The sequence below is a fragment of the Nicotiana sylvestris genome, chromosome 3 (assembly GCF_000393655.2).
Source record: "Nicotiana sylvestris chromosome 3, ASM39365v2, whole genome shotgun sequence".
NCBI lineage: Eukaryota > Viridiplantae > Streptophyta > Magnoliopsida > Solanales > Solanaceae > Nicotiana > Nicotiana sylvestris.
In genome coordinates this window covers 180,417,544-180,434,527 of record NC_091059.1, presented here as the reverse complement: position 1 = coordinate 180,434,527, position 16,984 = coordinate 180,417,544, and the positions used below count along the sequence as shown (strand labels likewise).

The window sequence follows — 16,984 nt, the reverse complement described above, 5'->3', positions numbered from 1 at the left end:
ATCGGGCTCGTATGTTGGTTCTGAAGCCTGGTACATGACCGAAATATCATTTAAGACTTGCCTGTAAAATTTGGAGTCAATCCGAGTAGTTTAAGGGCGTTTTGGGCCGTTAGAGGAAAATTAAGAACTTGAAGTTCATAAGTTTGATTCATTTGGTTTTAGGGGGTAATTCCTAGATTTAGCGTTTTTTCGGGTGCTCCGAAGGTTCAAGTAGGTATGTCTCGTGATTTCAGACTTGTCGGTATGTTTGGGCGGAGCTCGGGAGCCCTGCGTGTCAATTGAACGAGGCTCGAGTGAAGTGGAAATTTATTAGGAGAGCTGAAGTTGCTGCTTCTATCATAACCGCACCTGCGGTTGGTGGACCGCAGAAGCAGTCCTTTTATTGCAGATGCGGCCGAGGGCAGGCTAGGCCAGGTACCGCAGAAGCAGCTCCCAAGCCGCAGAAGCGGCTCCGCAGATGCGGCCTCAAGACCGCAGAAGTGGTCCCAACCATTTTAGCCCTTTTCGCAAATGCGGTCCTCTTCTCGTAGATGCGGGACCGCATCAGACCACAGATACGGAAATCGCTGAGGAAGTGAGGTTCATTTAATACGGGTCGTAAGTTATTTTTATCACTTCTTCACTCTTCCATTGGAGATTTTAGAGCTTTTGAGAGAAGATCTTCACCTAGCATCTTGAGGTAGGTGTGTTCTACCTATTCCTAGTTTAATAATCATGTCTCAGGTACATTAAACACTAGTATCAAGGTGAAATCATGAGGTTAGAGCAAAAACCCAGGGTTTTAGTAAAAATTAGATTTAACCACGAAATTTGCTATGGAACAAATTAGAAATCATATATTATCGATCCTTAGGTTATAGAGAACAACTTCATTCGTAATATTTTGGAATCCGGGCACGTGGGCCTGGGGTCGGATTTTATGAAACTTGTGTTAAAGGTTGTGAAATTGCTTAAATAGCTAGAATTCTATCATGTGAACCTATATTGACTAGTTCTTACCTCATTTAACTAGTTTGGGATCGTTCGGCTCCGAATTGAGGGCTTGGACTCGTTCTTGGTATTGGAAGTGCACTTTGGAGCGAGGTGAGTCTCTTTTCTAACCTTATAAGAGGGAATTGTCCCCATAGGTATAATAATTGATTTAATTGCTATTATATGCAGGGGCTACGTACGCACTGGGTGACGAGAGTCCGTGCGTAGAACCTTATCCTGTTTGGTCTTTTAAAGAAAATTTGGATATTCCTGTGAATAACTACTCCTCAGATATATATATATATATATATATATTATTATTATCTACTTGTTGATAAGCTTATTTATATTTGGCCGTGTCGCACGTCTAATTCGCGAGCGGGGTAATAGATACATCTATGGTTAGAGCCGTTCGACCCTCGGCAGTGCACAATTTACTTTTATGTTGGATCGGGCCGTACGTCTCTTGGTATTGCTTGCACATGCTTTACTTATTATTTCTCTGTGGATTGAACTTCATATATGCCTTGAAACATAAAAGGATACCCATGATATTATTTGGAAAAATAATAGTTAATCCTTGCCATACAATTCTAATAAACTGTGCTATCCATGCTTATTACAGATTCTTTCTCATATTATTTGACCCTAGTAAGTATCAAGTCGACCTCTCGTCTCTACTTCTTCGAGATTAGACGGGATACTTACTGGGTACATATTGTTTATGTACTCATACTATACTTTTGTACTTAATTGTACAGGATCTGAGGCAGGTGTATCTAGCTATCAGTCTGGTGCGCATCCCTGAGTGAACTCGAGACTTCTATGGTGAGTTGCTTCCCTCCTATGCCGTTCAGCAGCCTGAAGAAGTCTTTCATATGTATATTCTACTAATTGCCCACAACTTGTGACACCAGGTCTTGGAACATACATTAGTAGACTGTATCATTTTGGGGTAGTATGATTGTTTTTACTTAATTAATCATTTCTGATTTTAGTTCAACTTAAAGAATTATTTCAACTATTTTTTTGGGTAAAGGTAAATGAAAGTTTATTTAGTATTTTCCGCGTTGGCTTGCCCGGCAATGGTGTTGGGTGCTATCATGACCTATTATGAAAATGGGTCGTGACAAGTAGTGCTCCAAATCAGTTGGCCGGCCCAGCAATAAGCTGGTAGGCTAGCTATCAAATCATCGCTGTATGGCATCCAGATGAACTATCAAACAAAAACGCAAAACGTGAATATGCGCAACACTAAGTTAATCTATACGAGGTAAGTTTAGGTATATATTTACCTGTGCACCCTCCAACAGATCCAACACATCCCTGCAGAGGAGGAGATTATGATGAGCATCATACACTCGTGAAAGTGTATGGCGGAGAACCCACCTCCTGGATAGAGGGAGTTCCGAAGGTGCTACATTATGAGGTAATTGTGGTAAAGGTGGATGAAACTGCAAGAACCGCTCCCAGACCCAAACCTAACATACAAAGTTGACGTCAGGTTTAAGATAAATTCTAACTATGTAGAGTTAGAACTGATGAACAGATTGTTCGAATATGTTGTCACCTGTAGAAGAGGCAAAAAACCACAAACATCTCTCTGAGTGCCCATGCTCGCCCGACACATCTGCCTGTACATGTAGGCGAGAACAGCAACCCTAGCTGTAATAGGGTAACTCATCTAACAGCTGAATATTATGAAGAAATCTCATGCTGACTAGGTTCCCCGAAGTGTTCCGGAACAAGACCCCTCCAAATAGAAGAAGCAACAACAACCTCGTATACCGGGTAATATGTATCTCCTCTGTATCGTTGGTGATATTGGGGTGGAGTACCTCCAGGTAGTGTCTAATAGGAGTCAAAGAAAACCGATTGGCACCCGACGAAAAAGTCTCATCCTGTGGCCTGAAACCCGTGAGCTGCTACGGCATGTCCAAATAATCATTGCGCGACATAGATCTCATAGCAATAGGAAGAGAAACAGCCATGCAATCAACGGGCAGGCCATATAAAACCTCCACGTCCTGCAGCGTGATGGTGGTCTCGCCAATGGGCAGGTGAAAAGTGTGCGTCTCCGGTTGCCACCGCTCAATCAACGTCGTGATCAAAGCCCAGTCGAGCTGTATCCGCCCGATCTCAATAATCCTATAAAATCCCGTATCCTGTAGGCGCTGGACTACACGCTCGTGGAGATCTCTGGGCCTCAAAAAATCCCACAGGTCGTCCACTCTCCTAGCGCGGAGAGTCTGGGACAGTTACTCTCCGTCTCATATATGAGCAGACCTATGATCGCCCTGTAGCACTAATAGCTCACGAGAGTAAGAGTCGGGATGTATAGGCGGCGTCCATGTCGTCAACTATAAATTAAACAACATTAATTGTATGTATGATATGTAATTGTACAAAGTATATTTACCTATTGGGTTCCAGGCTCGATATTTGAGGCCCAGTAGCACCATACTATCATGAATATTTATGTGTGTCAAATTCAATATTTTGATAATTTTGTGTGTGTTTGTTTTATAATTTAAATTCTCAATTTCTAATTATTTAATTGTACAAAGTATATATACCTATTGGGTTCTATGCTCGATATTTAAGGCCCAGTAGCACCAAACTATCATGAATATTTATGTGTGTCAAATTCAATATTTTGATAATTTTGTGTGCGTTTGTATTATAATTTAAATTCTTAATTTTTAATTATTTAATTGTAGAAAGTACATATACCTATTAGGATCGAGACTCGATATTTGAGGCCCAGTAGGACCAAACTATCATGAATAATTATGTATGTCAAATTCAATATTGTGTGTGTTTGTTTTATAATTTAAATTCTTAATTTTTAATTATTTAATTGTGCAAAGTATATATACCTGTTGGGTTCGAGGCTCAATATTTGAGGCTCAGTAGCACCAAACTATCATGAATAATTATGTGTGTCAAATTTAATAATTTAATAATTTTGTGTATGTTTGTTTTACAATTTAAATTCTTAATTTTTAATTATTTAATTGTAGAAAGTATATATATACCTATTGGGTCCCATGCTCGATATTTGAGGCCCAGTAGTACCAAACTATCTTGAATAATTATGCGTGTCAAATTTAATATTTTGATAATTTTGTGTGTGTTTATTTTATAATTTAAATTCTTAATTTTTAATTATTTACTTGTACAAAGTATATATTCCTATTGGGTTCCAGACTCGATATTTGAGCTCAGTAGCACCAAACTATCATGAATAATTATGTGTGTCAAATTCAATATTTTAATAATTTTGTGTGTGTTGTTTTATAATTTAAATTCTTAATTTTTAAGTATTTAATTGTACAAAGTATATATACCTATTAGGTTCCAGGCTCGATATTTGAGGCCCAGTAGCACCAAACTATCATGAATAATTATGTGTGTCAAATTCAATATTTTGATAATTTTGTGTGTGTTTGTTTTATAATTTACATTCTTAATTTTTAATTATTTAATTGTACAAAGTATATATTTTCATCTACCAGTATAAGAAATACTTAAACTATAGGGATTTTACGCTAAAATACTCTACACTTTACTACGCTAAAAGATTCTATATTTTACTACGCTAATAAATAATCTAAACTAAATATAAACAACAAATACATTTTAATCACATAACATTCATAAAAATACATATAACATACTACTTTCGCAAATAAAACACAAAACGACATGAAAACACTAATATCTAAATCCTGATATTAATAGAAAAAATTATTTCTCAATTTTACATTTTTTAGAACACTAATATCTAAGTCCGGATAAATATAACATACTAGTTTCGCAAATAAAACATAAAACGACATAGAAACACATTCAATCAACTAATATGCATTATTATTCAAGTTTCGACATAAAATAAATCAAATTACCTCGATGTAGTGCTTTGTGTGAATATTTGAGTTCGAAAGAGTGAAACCACAATAATACGATGCTCTACTACGATGTGGGACTTATGTTCTTAACGTTTTGTGTGACGGGTGGGGTCCATAATTTTTTTTAAAAGAAGACGATTTGGGGGGGGGGGGGCGGGACCAAAAACAGGGAGGTTGAAGTAAAAGAATGGGGAGGGCGATTCTGGTCGGGGAAGAAGACGAAGGGAATTATTTAATTAGGGGTATAGTGTGCTGTATTTTTATGCATCGTCAGTATATATAGCGTAAAAATACGTCACGCTATACCTTAACGGCAAAAGTTATTGTTAAGGTATAGCGTGGTGTATTTTGGAGTTATATATAAAAAGGTATTTTTTTTAACATTTATTTACGTAATTTGAGTCCAAAAGAACTACAATGGGGTTCCGGACTCCATAAGAGGCTTCATTTCCTCCTATAAACTTTTTTGTCAAACTATATCCTTCGTTTTCTTCTAGAGGACTTCAGAGAAAGACGACTAGTCTTTTTGACATGCTAATATCAATATTAAAAAAAGCCACCAAGAGTACATTCCTTAGCTTCTTCCAAGTTAGCACATCCAAGACTATCAGACGAATCTGACCCACTATTCTCCCCTTGTCCCTTTTGTTTGACCAGATTTTCGAGAAGATCCTCTTTGACATGAGCAAACCTTTCATTCTACTCCATGGCAATTGGCAGCCTTGTCTGCATGGCTCTTTACATCACCATTAACTTTGTATTTGTTCCGCCATTTCCCATTCTAAAGGCTGCAAGCTCTCTCCTCTCAAGGCCCTGAGTTCTTCTGCAAAGGCTGCATCATCCCAATCTTCGTCTATATTTGTTGTTGCAGATCTTGAACTTCCAGATGAAGCATTATTAAGGTCCTAATAGCTTTGGCCAGATCCGGGGTACTGCTCCCAGACGAGGCATGCATTAGCCCTAACTTGCTCGAAAAAGAGCACTTGTAGAACAAAACGAAGGGATAGCCTCTCGTTTTGCACATCATGCATACAAGCATCCACCGAGAGCTTCTTGCAGTCCATCATCTTACAAAATTCTCTGCCTCTCACTCTTGCTGATTCCAGGGTGCTCCTTAAGGTACATATCAATTGCACCAGTGATACCATCATGACCGGGTCGAGGAAAATTGGATATCATCTCTGCTAGACCAATAAATGCTGACAAAGGGATATTAGGATCTTTCGCAATTTTGGTAAGGCATCCATCTACTAGCTTTGCCACCATTAGTTTTGAAGCTTCTAATAAAATCCCTGGCTTTCGGATCTCCTGAATTTCATCTCCATCTTCTAGCTGAGGTTCAGAATCCTTATCTCGCATTATAAAAACTTCTAATATTTTCTGGACGACATGGACATCATACATGGTTCCTTCCCCATTCGCGGCTTGATTCAAAAGATCATTTACAGAAGCCTCCTACAATTGATGCCCTATTCTTTTAACTAGTTCAGCTTTTGCAATTTATCCAGAATCAAGTGAAATTGATGCTCTCAGCAGTTCTAACAAGAAACTAGAAGAGACACAACCTTTCTCAGAGGACAACAACCATACAATCATATCCAATATTGCACGACATTTAGAGACTATATTTAACTGGAACACACTTTATTAAACACCTTCTATAAGCATAAGCTTTCATAGCTTCTCCAATTACTTCAAAAGAAAGAATGCCTTTGTTTTTTATGGTGACAATTACCCGCTTATATAAATCTACTTCAAGCTCACTTAAGTCCTAACCCACCAATATTTTGGCACCATGCGGCTTCTAATACCATTCAAATTAGGATCATTTCTGTTCTCCTTTGGAAGCTTTTGCGTATAGGACCAATTCACTCTCTTGGGTGCTATAGCATCAATGCTGTGGCTGATCAACTTTAGTTCTTCACACAAACGTGACTGAGACTTAGTAGTTTGAAGAACTTTTATTGAATCTTTCCAGCTCCGAAAAAGCTCGAGTTTAGGAAAACATCAATCTTGTAAATAAGGTTTCCTTTCTCAATAGCTTCTTCACTGTAACAGTGATGCCGTAACAAAACTTGGCACATATTTCAAAGGTAGCAGGTCCTCTAGGAATGGCATGAATGTGAACTTCATCACAATTTGCTTCACTTGCATTTGTTGGGATAAAATAAATAAATAATCCCGCTCAGGAATAATATCCACAGCAAATAATAATAACACAAGAGAATAACAATGGCACCAAATATTTTAGCGGGGTAAAATACAATACCCGACTGGAGCAATATTATCACTATAATATTGCAACTTAGTAGTGTCAAGAAACTACTACAACTTTGAAAGAAATAACACTCTTTATTTAACACACTTCACTACAATATTACTACCACACACTAATTATCTCACAGACAATAATCTGTGGATTACTCTCACTAACTATTCCGATTGAGCATCTAAACACATCATAAAATGTTCATATTAGACACTTCTGTCTCAAACTTTGAAAAAGCTTCTGTCTGCTCGTGTTCGTCACCTGGATAAATTAACCACTTAAAATATATATCCCACCTCCTGTAATTATACACATCAAATATAAGCAGGTACTATAACAAACAAAAACAAGGCATGTCAGTTAAAAAAGAACCCAATCAATTAAAAACAAACTCCTATTCCGTTAAATACATTTGAAGGCTCTCCTCGTTAAATTGAAAACCATTTTTCCAATATCTCCGGTGGCAAGTGTCTAATTGGAACACTTTATTATGTGTTCAGGTGCTCAACTAGAACATCATTAGTTCGAGCACTGTGTAAATGGAAATAGTATGCCTCCAATTGCGATGATTGGAATCGCGCGCCAAATCTTTTGTTAGCAAATATTTATATGGAATTAACTATTCATAATCCTAATCATGCATGGTTAAGATGTGATTAATTAATTAAACGTAAACTTGATAATAGTACGGGACATCATTATTCATCCAAGTTATAATTTAAGAACTTGGGGAAAATATTTATGGAGACAATATGGGAAACGGAAATAATCGGATTACAAAAATTACACCGTATTCTGAATCTACCTAGAGAAAATTTAAAACGGGCTTCTTTTGCGTGTAAACAATTCGTGACGGGGGTGATCAAACTAGTTTACTTTAGCAGTGTTTAACAACAAGCTTAGTACAGTTAACTTGACTATATGAGGTTACACTTTAAAAAAATAATCAAAAAATATCAACAGTCCCTGATATTGATTAGCTCGGAGTTTAGTCACCAATGTACATATGTGGAACAAAATAAATACTTTAGAGAGTCATTATAAAATCCTGCACTACAGACAAAAACCAGTAAGAGTATGACAAGAAAGACATCCGTTGCAATCAAAACAACAAATAATAATTTTATTCAGTGAAACCAACAAGATACGCTACGAGAATAATATGGATAGTAATTTGTTCTATAGCTAGCCAGAGGATGGATTTGATCCAACAAAAATTGTGAAAGATTAATTAGTTAGAATTTTTTGATAAGCATGAATGATGACAAAGAATTACTGCCAGAGAACAGATATTAAGCATTAAACCTACAACAATACATAGCAGGAAATCATGTCAAAGTTATATTAAGTGATACTCCATATATATATATATGTGAATACAAGGAAATTCTTCTGGCAATAGCTAGCTAGTTTCTTTTACGAAGTAATTAGTTCTACTGAGAAACTGTTACCTAGCTAAAAGCTACTCCTATTTTTACTGTAAATTTCATCTAGTACTTCATTCAACAAAGTTATATATAAATTGATTGCTGCGTGTCTCTCCTCCCGTCGGCCATCGATATATCTGCTTCCCTTTCATTACTCATGCTTACCAGATTATATCTCCAAACTCGTCTATCCCTATGAGCATATCATCAGCCCAATTGACCTCCTGTTGGTAGTTGGACCAGTCATTAACTTGATGTTGATCAGCTGCTTGACATATTGTTGCTGGTTGTACTGTTGTGCAGTAATCTTCATCAGGTCCATGTAACATAGCTTCGATTGCTTTTGGAACATCTTGTTCCTCCATATTTACCCCATGATTTTTCTTTGATCTTATATTCTTCTTGATTCGGCACACAACAATATCCTCCTTAGGAATATTGTTTTCTCTAAAGAAATCATTCCCGACGGAATATTCTTTCATCAGCCAATTTTTATTGTGCTCGCCTTCTTTACTACGACTAGTTTGAAACTTGAAACATCTTCTAAACCCAACCACAGTTCCCTTAGCGTTCTTGATAGGATCAATACCGGTTTGGCCTTTCCATGTCCCGTTGGCGCAAGTTCGACGAACCCTTGTATGCTCACTCTTCTGCTTCTGCAACCGAGTAAAAATATAGCGAACCTTCTCTTTGGGATGATCAGAATTAGCTCCAAATATCTCCCATGGTGGTTGGTCTCCATAGATATCGGCAAGTTGGAAATTAGGGCATTCACTCGGCAAAAGCTCGCCCTTTAGGAACCTTTTCAGAAAGTTGATCAACTCTGCTTCAGTAGGGTGAAACCGAACACCCATGATACACCCACGGCGTGCAGCTGGCACCATCGACATGGTATATATGGCCGTCTCTTTTTCTTGCTTATAGAGAAACACAAGACTGAGACAATAGTAATTTCCGCAATTCGCAAAGAGAAGAACTTTTGTTCTCTCAAGTAAGAAGACAAGAACTATGAAAGAAAAACCTAAACGAATGGCGGAAGTTAATTGATGTGAATGCTGTAATATAATGGACTATTTATAGATATCTGATCAGGTTAATTCCAACAGAGAAAATTTAGGAAACAAATTTTTAGGAGAGAAAAGAAGTGTTGATTTCTGCGGAAGGTTAAGCTTGGGACTCAAGTTAGTTTTTTCCTAATCTTTGTATACAATGCGTAAGTTTTTTTACAATTAAACTAATTAGTACAGTTGTGAACAGGTAAAACTGAAAATATAGTTTCTTGTTTCTTTTACTTTTTTCTCTTTCGTTTACAATTTATTTATTTTCTCTAACTGCACTCATCCAATAAGAAATTTCTAAAGGAGAAATGATCAAAGTAGTCCTTAACATATTGGAGTTAATTACTTTATTTTGGTCATTAATATATCCCCTTTCACATGTTTGGTTAATCTAACAGATTTTTTGAAGTGAGAAAAGAAATTAAAGGACAATATTATACGTACACCTCTTTTATAAGAAATGGAAAAGCTAGTAAATTTACCCCAACGTAAACTAGAGAAAAGGAAAACGTGTCTTTTGTCATTGGACTAGCTGTAAATTTAAAAATTTAACATCATCCATATATGTATATATACGCTTCTTGAAACACCATTTTCTTGGAATTAACTTTGACTCAATGTATATTTTCACCATATTTATAATTACTACTAATTAATCGTGCATGATAAAGTTTGGTGCAAAAATTGGGTGCCAGCAAGCTTTTAGCGTTAGATGTATGTATCATTCTATATGTTAATGGTATTGTTACACTAGTATAACTTAAATCCTTCGATATATTAACGATACTAGTAAATTTATCCCATGATCTCTAAAAAAATGACAAGCATACCAATAATAAATTAAATAGAAGTTTAGACACTATTACTCTTTTTTATTAAAAAGAAAAATGCATTTATGTTAATCCATACGCTAATTCATACAAGATTGCATAAATTTAATCTCATCTTATAACTTCTATTTACGGTACAAATAAAGACTTCTAAATTATTTTTAGTTATACCTTCAGAAGATAACTACTTATACAAATGAAACATACAGTTTTTGGCTAGCAATAATAAGTGTTTATAGGCAACAAATCAGATTGATATTTGAAGAACACTACAATGTGCATCGTTACTAGCTTTTCCGGTTCCTTATTATCCCTCACAACTAAGAGTAGATGCTTTAAAATAATTATATTCTTTTTGTTATCAAATCAACTTTCACCTAATAAAATAAGAAAGCATGAATAGGACACAATTAAGTACCAAATATAACATTGCATTCATCTAAGGTTATTCATCTCTAAGAAATGCAGCTCTATGTAATGACCCGTCCGGTCGTTTCATGAATTACCGCTCCATTTTCTCTCATTTATGCTTCTTTATGCTTTTTTATCTATGTTATATGGTATCGGGTTAGTCGGTCCGAATTCAGAATGATTTTTGGAAAGATTTGAGACACTTATTCTCTTAAGTTGGTCTTTTAGTTGGAAAAATTAGCCGGAGGTTGACTTGTGAGCGAACGATCTCGGAATTTGATTTTATCATTTGGATAGCTTCGAAAGGCGATTTGGGACTTAGGATCATGATCAAAATGATTTTTGAAAGTCCGGAATAGATTTAGGCTTGAATTGGTGAAAATGGATTTTTGGCGTTTTCCGGTTGATGGTGAAAATTTGATATCGGGGTCAGAATGGAATTCCGGAAGTTGCAGTAGGTCCGTTGTGTCATTTGTGACGTGTGTGCAAAATTTCAGGTCATTCGGACGAGGTTTGATAGACTTTTTGATCAAAAAAAAAATTCGAAAGTTTTTGGAACTTTAGGCTTGAATCCGATGTTATTTTGTTGATTCGAAGTTGTTTTAGGTGTTTCGAAGATTGGTATAAGTTTGGATAGTGGTATATAACTTATTCGTGCTTTTGGTTGAGGTCCGGGGGGCCTCGGGGGTGATTTCGGATGGTTGACGGGGAGTTTGGTGTTGGAATTTTGCAGCTGAAGCTGCTGGATTTACTATCATAACCGCACCTGCGGATTGGGGACCGCAGGTGCGGGACTGCAGGAGCGGACTATTAGCAGCAGATGTGGAATTGGGTGTGAAGAGCTGAAGGCGCGGGTGCGGAAGTTGGGTCGCACCTGCGAGACCGCAGGTGCAGTTTTCAGGATTTAAGTGGAAACCACAGAAGTGGTCGTCTGGCCGCAGAAGCTGTTCTGTAGGTGCAGAAAATGGGCCACAAGTGCGAAAATCCTGGCCAAAAGGTATATAAGGTTTCTTTCGTGAATTTTTGGTTATTTTATCATTTTTCTCATACGGGTTTGAGCTTGAGGGAGCAAATTGAAGAGGGATTTCAAGAGGATTTCGTGGAGGTAAGGTTTTTGGACCCTAAACTTGTTTCTATGTTGGTTTTTGACTGATTAAGCTTGAAATATATGGAAATTAGTAGCAAAAATTGGGGGTTTAGGGCATGGAAATTGGAGACCTTAATCTAGGGATTTGAGGGGTCACTTGTGGTTAGATTTTGGTATTTTTGGTATGTATGGACTCGTGGGAGGATAAAGATTTATTGATATAATTTTTATCTGATTCAGAGACGTGGGCTCCGGGGTCGGGTTTTGTCAATTTCGGTATTTGTGTTGTAATTTGATTATTTTTGCATGGGCTTCATTCCCTTAGCATATATTGATATTGTGATGCTATTTTTGGATAGATTCGACGTGAGTTGAGGGGCAAGGGCATCGCAGAGTAATATTTTCACCAGTTTGGGGTAAGTAACCATTGTAAATCTAGACCTGAGGGTATGAAGTCCCGGTATGTTGTATTGTTTTGATAAATGAGGTGACGCACATGCTAGGTGACGAGCATGTGGGCGTGCACCAGTAGGGATTGTGACTTTGTCCATTCCGTAGCGACTATTAAGCCGCGTACTTGATTTGAAATCTTATGATATTCCGTATTTTAGAGATTGATACTATATTTTGGATTGTACGCCATGTTTGGGGGCTTGTGCCGACCTGTTTACGACCTTAGGGGTATTTTTACTACTTTCCTCACTCTATTTGTTTTGGAAGCATATCTTCAGTCATGTTTTACATGTTTATTGTTTAAATTCGGTTTCATCACTCTATTTCTTAATATATGAAAACTATTTGGGCTGAGTTCCCTCATTTTTACTGATATGCCCGAGTGGCCGTGAGGTTAATAACTGAGAGAGGTTTATGACCTAATGGTTAGGATGATATATATATTATGGATCGGGCTGCATGCCGCAGCAATATTATATATATATATATATGGATCAGGCTACACACCGCAGCGATATACATATGGATCGGGCTCCACGCCATAGCGATATATATTAGATCGGGCTGCGCACCACAGCGATATGACACTTAGGCTGTAGAAGCCCCTCCAGAGTCTGCACACCCCCCGTGAGCTTAATTGACTATGAACTATGGATCGGGCTGCACACCGTAGTGATTATTATCATTATTATGACTATGAGATATTTATTGAGCTGGAGTGCTGAGTGTGAGTACTGTGTGATGAGAGCTGAGTCACGAATGACTGAGAGGCTTGCCCGAGAGGCTATACTTATGAGTAAAACCTTGCCCGAGGGGCTTGTCTTTGACATTTTAATGTTTTCACTCTTCCTTTATACTGAGTCTCTTTTGAAAAATGTTGACTAAATATTTTCAAAGGATTTTGAACTGGAACTAGAGTTTTATGAGATAACTGGATATTAAATTGCAGAATTTGAGTTGATATTTTTGTTGAGACTTCCTATGTGATTTTAAATGCTCGTCACTACACTTAGACTTTATTTACTTTAGTTACTTATTGAGTTAGTGTACTCACGTTACTCTCTGTACTTTGTGTGCAGATCCAGGTGCTCGAGCATCAGAGTGAGAGCTTCCAGCACTCTCAGAGCTTTACCGGAGACTGCAAGGTAGCTACACGACGTTCGTATCCCTGCTTTCCTCTTTCCTATCTTAGTATTCTGTTATTTCAGACTTATGATGTATTATTCAGTCAGTTTTGAGTTGTATTTAGAGGCTCTTGACTAGTGACACCGGATTTGTTAGGCTGAGTTGGCATTTTGTATGGATTTTCCGCATATTCTCTTTTTAGTCATCTATTTCATATGACGAATTTGAGACTTATTCGATACTAGAAAATGATTTTTATAAAAGATTTCGTTGTGGTAAATGTTTGGTTGGCTTGCCTAGTACTGTGATAGGCGCCATCACAACTGGGGTATTTGGGGTCGTGAGAAGTTGGTGTCAGAGCCTAGGTTACATAGGTCTCGCGAGCCATGAGCCGGTTTAGTAGAGTCTCGCGGATCGCTATGGAGACGTCTGTACTTATCCTCGGGAGGATGCAGAATCTTTTGGAAAAACTTCACATTCTTGAAATTCCTATCATGCGAATCTGTTGATTCTAGTACTAAACTTCTGTTATTTTATTCTCTCATAGATGATGAGGAAATGTGCTACCGGTCAGGATGGACGACCACCAGTACCACCAGTTGGGGCCACTAGAGGCCGAGGACGTGGTTGAGGCTGTGGTAGAGGCATGGGTGTAGCCCGCACAACAGCTAGGGCGACACCTGCAGATCCACTAGCCGCCCCAGTTCAGGATTAGGTCCTAGTTGCGGATGCTCCAGCAACACCAGCTCAGGCACCGGTTGTGCCTATTATAATTCTAGGCCTTCAGGAGGCTCTAGCTCAGATCCTATCACTGTACACTGGTTTGGCTCAGGCAGTCTCAGTTACTACGACCGCAACTACTTCTCAGGCCGGGGGAGGCACTCAGACTCCCATTGCTCGCACACCTGAGCAGTTTGTGCAGGGACTTCAGATACCGGGGGCACCTCCAGCCCAGCCGGTTGCACCAACTCAGGAGTGTGTGGTACTAGTTATGCCTGACGACGAGCAGCATCCATTGGAGAGGTTTGGTAGACTTCAGCCTCTGAGTTTCAGCGGTACAATGGGCGAGGATGCCCAGGGTTTCTTGGACAAGTGTAAGAGGATTCTTCGTACAACGGGTATTCTGGAGACCAGTTGGGTCGCATTTACTACCTTTTAGTTTTCTGGAGCTGCCTTTACTTGGTGGAAGGCTTATGAGAGGCGTAGGCCTGTTGATGCATCGCCCTTTACCTGGTAGCAGTTCTCCGTTGTTTTATTGGAGAAGTATGTGCCACAGTCCCGAAGGGAGGAGCTGCGCAGGCAGTTTGAGTAGTTGCGATAGAGAGATATGACTGTGATGCAGTATGAGATGAGGTTCTCAGAGTTAGCTCGCCATGCCGTTTGGTTGGTTCCTACGGATAGAGAGAGAGGATTCAGAGGTTCGTTGATGGTCTCACATATCAGCTTTGGATTCTCATTACCAGGGAGAGGGTGTCAGGTGCTACCTTTGAGGAGGTGGTTGAAATTTCCCACGAGATTGAGTCAGTTCGTCGCCAGGAGCGAGATGAGATGGAGGCCAAGAGTCATGGATCTGGCAGTTTTGGTGGTGCTCCTTCGAGGGGTCAGTTTCAGCACGGTAGAGGCCGTCCATTCATACATGCTCAGTCAGCTCGTCTAGTTCATTGTGGGGTATTATCGGGTTATGGTTCTCACATCTCGCATTAGGGCCATCTACCACTCAGTGCCTTTTCAGCCCAGAGTTTGTCTTGTGCTCCATCAGTTCAGGGCTCTTCTACGCTAGTGCATCTGCTTGTCATTCCGGTGCCAGGGGTTCCCTTCAGTCCCCGTTCCCTGCACCAGGGAGTTGTTATGAGTATGGAGCGTTTGGACATATGAGAAGGAAATGTCCTCATCTTCTTAAGGGTCCGTCTCAGCAGAGGAGTCATCCCTCGACTTCAACTCTACTTACTTCACCACCTGCTCAGGCAGCTAGGGGTAGGGGTCAGTCAGTTAGGGGCCTCCCTGGAGGGGGAGGTCGATCAGGTGGTGGTCAGGCCCATTTCTATGCACTCCCAGCCAGACCAGATGCTATTGCTTCAGATGATGGGATTACAGGTATTGTCTCAGTCTACCGTAGAGATGCCTCTGTATTATTTGATCCTGGTTCCACTTTTTCATATGTGTCATCATCATACTTTGCTCGTTATTTGGATACGCCCCGTGAGTCTCCTATTTCATCTGTTCGTGTATCTACTTCGGTAGGCAATACTATAGTTGTGGACCGTGTATACCGGTCGTGTGTGATTGCTCTTGAGGGTCTGAAGACTCGAGTAGACCTATTATTGCTTTGTATGGTGGACTTTGATGTTATATAAGGCATGGATTGGTTATCCCCATATCGTAACTATCATACTAAGAAAGTAACGTTGGCTATATTGGATGTGCCACGGATTGAGTGGCGAGGTTCGACTGATTTTATTCCCAGTAGGGTGATATCATTTCTGAATGCCCAGTAGATGGTTGGGAAAGGTTGTTTTTCGTACTTAATGTTTGTGAAGGATGTTAGTGCAGAGATTCCCAGTATTGATTCTGTTCCAGTTGTGAGGGATTTTCCTAATGTTCTTCATGCAGACCTGTCGGGCATGCCACCGACCAGGGATATTGATTTTGGTATTGACCTAGTGCCGGGAACTCAGCCTATCTCTATTCCACCATATCGTATGGCACCAACGAAGTTGAAGGAGCAACTTCAAGAACTCCTTGATAAGTGGTTTATTCGGCCTAGTGTTTCGCCGTGGGGTGCTCCTGTTCTATTTATGAAGAAAAAGGATAGCACGATGAGGATGTGCATTGATTACAGGCAGTTGAACAAGGTTACAATTAAGAACAAGTATCCCCTGCCTCGCATTGATGATTTGTTCGACCAGCTTCAGGGAGAGAGGGTGTTCTCCAAGATTGATCTCCGTTCAGGGTATCACTTGCTGAAGATCAGGGACTCGATATTCTTAAGATAACTTTTATGCACCCGATATGGTCACTACGAGTTCCTTGTAATGTCTTTTGGGCTAACCAATACCCCAACAACGTTCATGCATTTGATGAACAGCGTATTCCGACTGTATCTCGACTCGTTTGTCATAGTTTTCACTGATGATATTCTGGTGTATTCGCGTAGTTAGGAGGAGCACACAGAGCATTTGAGAGTGGTATTTCAGCGGTTGAGGGAGGAGAAGCTTTATGCAATGTTCTCCAAGTGTGAGTTATGGCTCAGTTCAGTGTCTTTCTTGGGGAACGTGGTGTCTAGTGGGGTATTCAGGTTGATCCGAAGAAGATAGAGGCGGTTCAGAGTTGGCCTAGGCCATCCTCAGCCACAAAGATTCACAGTTTTCTTGGTTTGGCGGGTTATTACCGTCGGTTCGTTCAGGGATTTTCATCTATTGCATCATCCTTGACCATGTTGAC

The 16,984-nt window shown here is 39.2% G+C and overlaps 1 protein-coding gene and 1 pseudogene across 1 annotated transcript; both read right to left on the bottom strand.

Moving 5' to 3' along the window:
- Positions 1 to 2,162: 2,162 nt before the first annotated feature.
- Positions 2,163 to 7,596, bottom strand: LOC104240497 (phototropic-responsive NPH3 family protein NPY2-like; annotated as a pseudogene).
- Positions 7,597 to 8,740: 1,144 nt separating this feature from the next.
- LOC104240496 (NAC domain-containing protein 78-like) lies at positions 8,741 to 9,469 on the bottom strand. Its single transcript, XM_070168632.1, has one exon. It carries the CDS (start codon positions 9,467 to 9,469, stop codon positions 8,741 to 8,743), a length of 729 nt encoding a protein of 242 aa, XP_070024733.1.
- Positions 9,470 to 16,984: the final 7,515 nt, after the last annotated feature.

Excerpts from the sequence above, each read along its gene's own strand:
- LOC104240496 (XM_070168632.1), bottom strand. The coding sequence starts at position 9,469 with ATGTCGATGGTGCCAGCTGCACGCCGTGGGTGTATCATGGGTGTTCGG.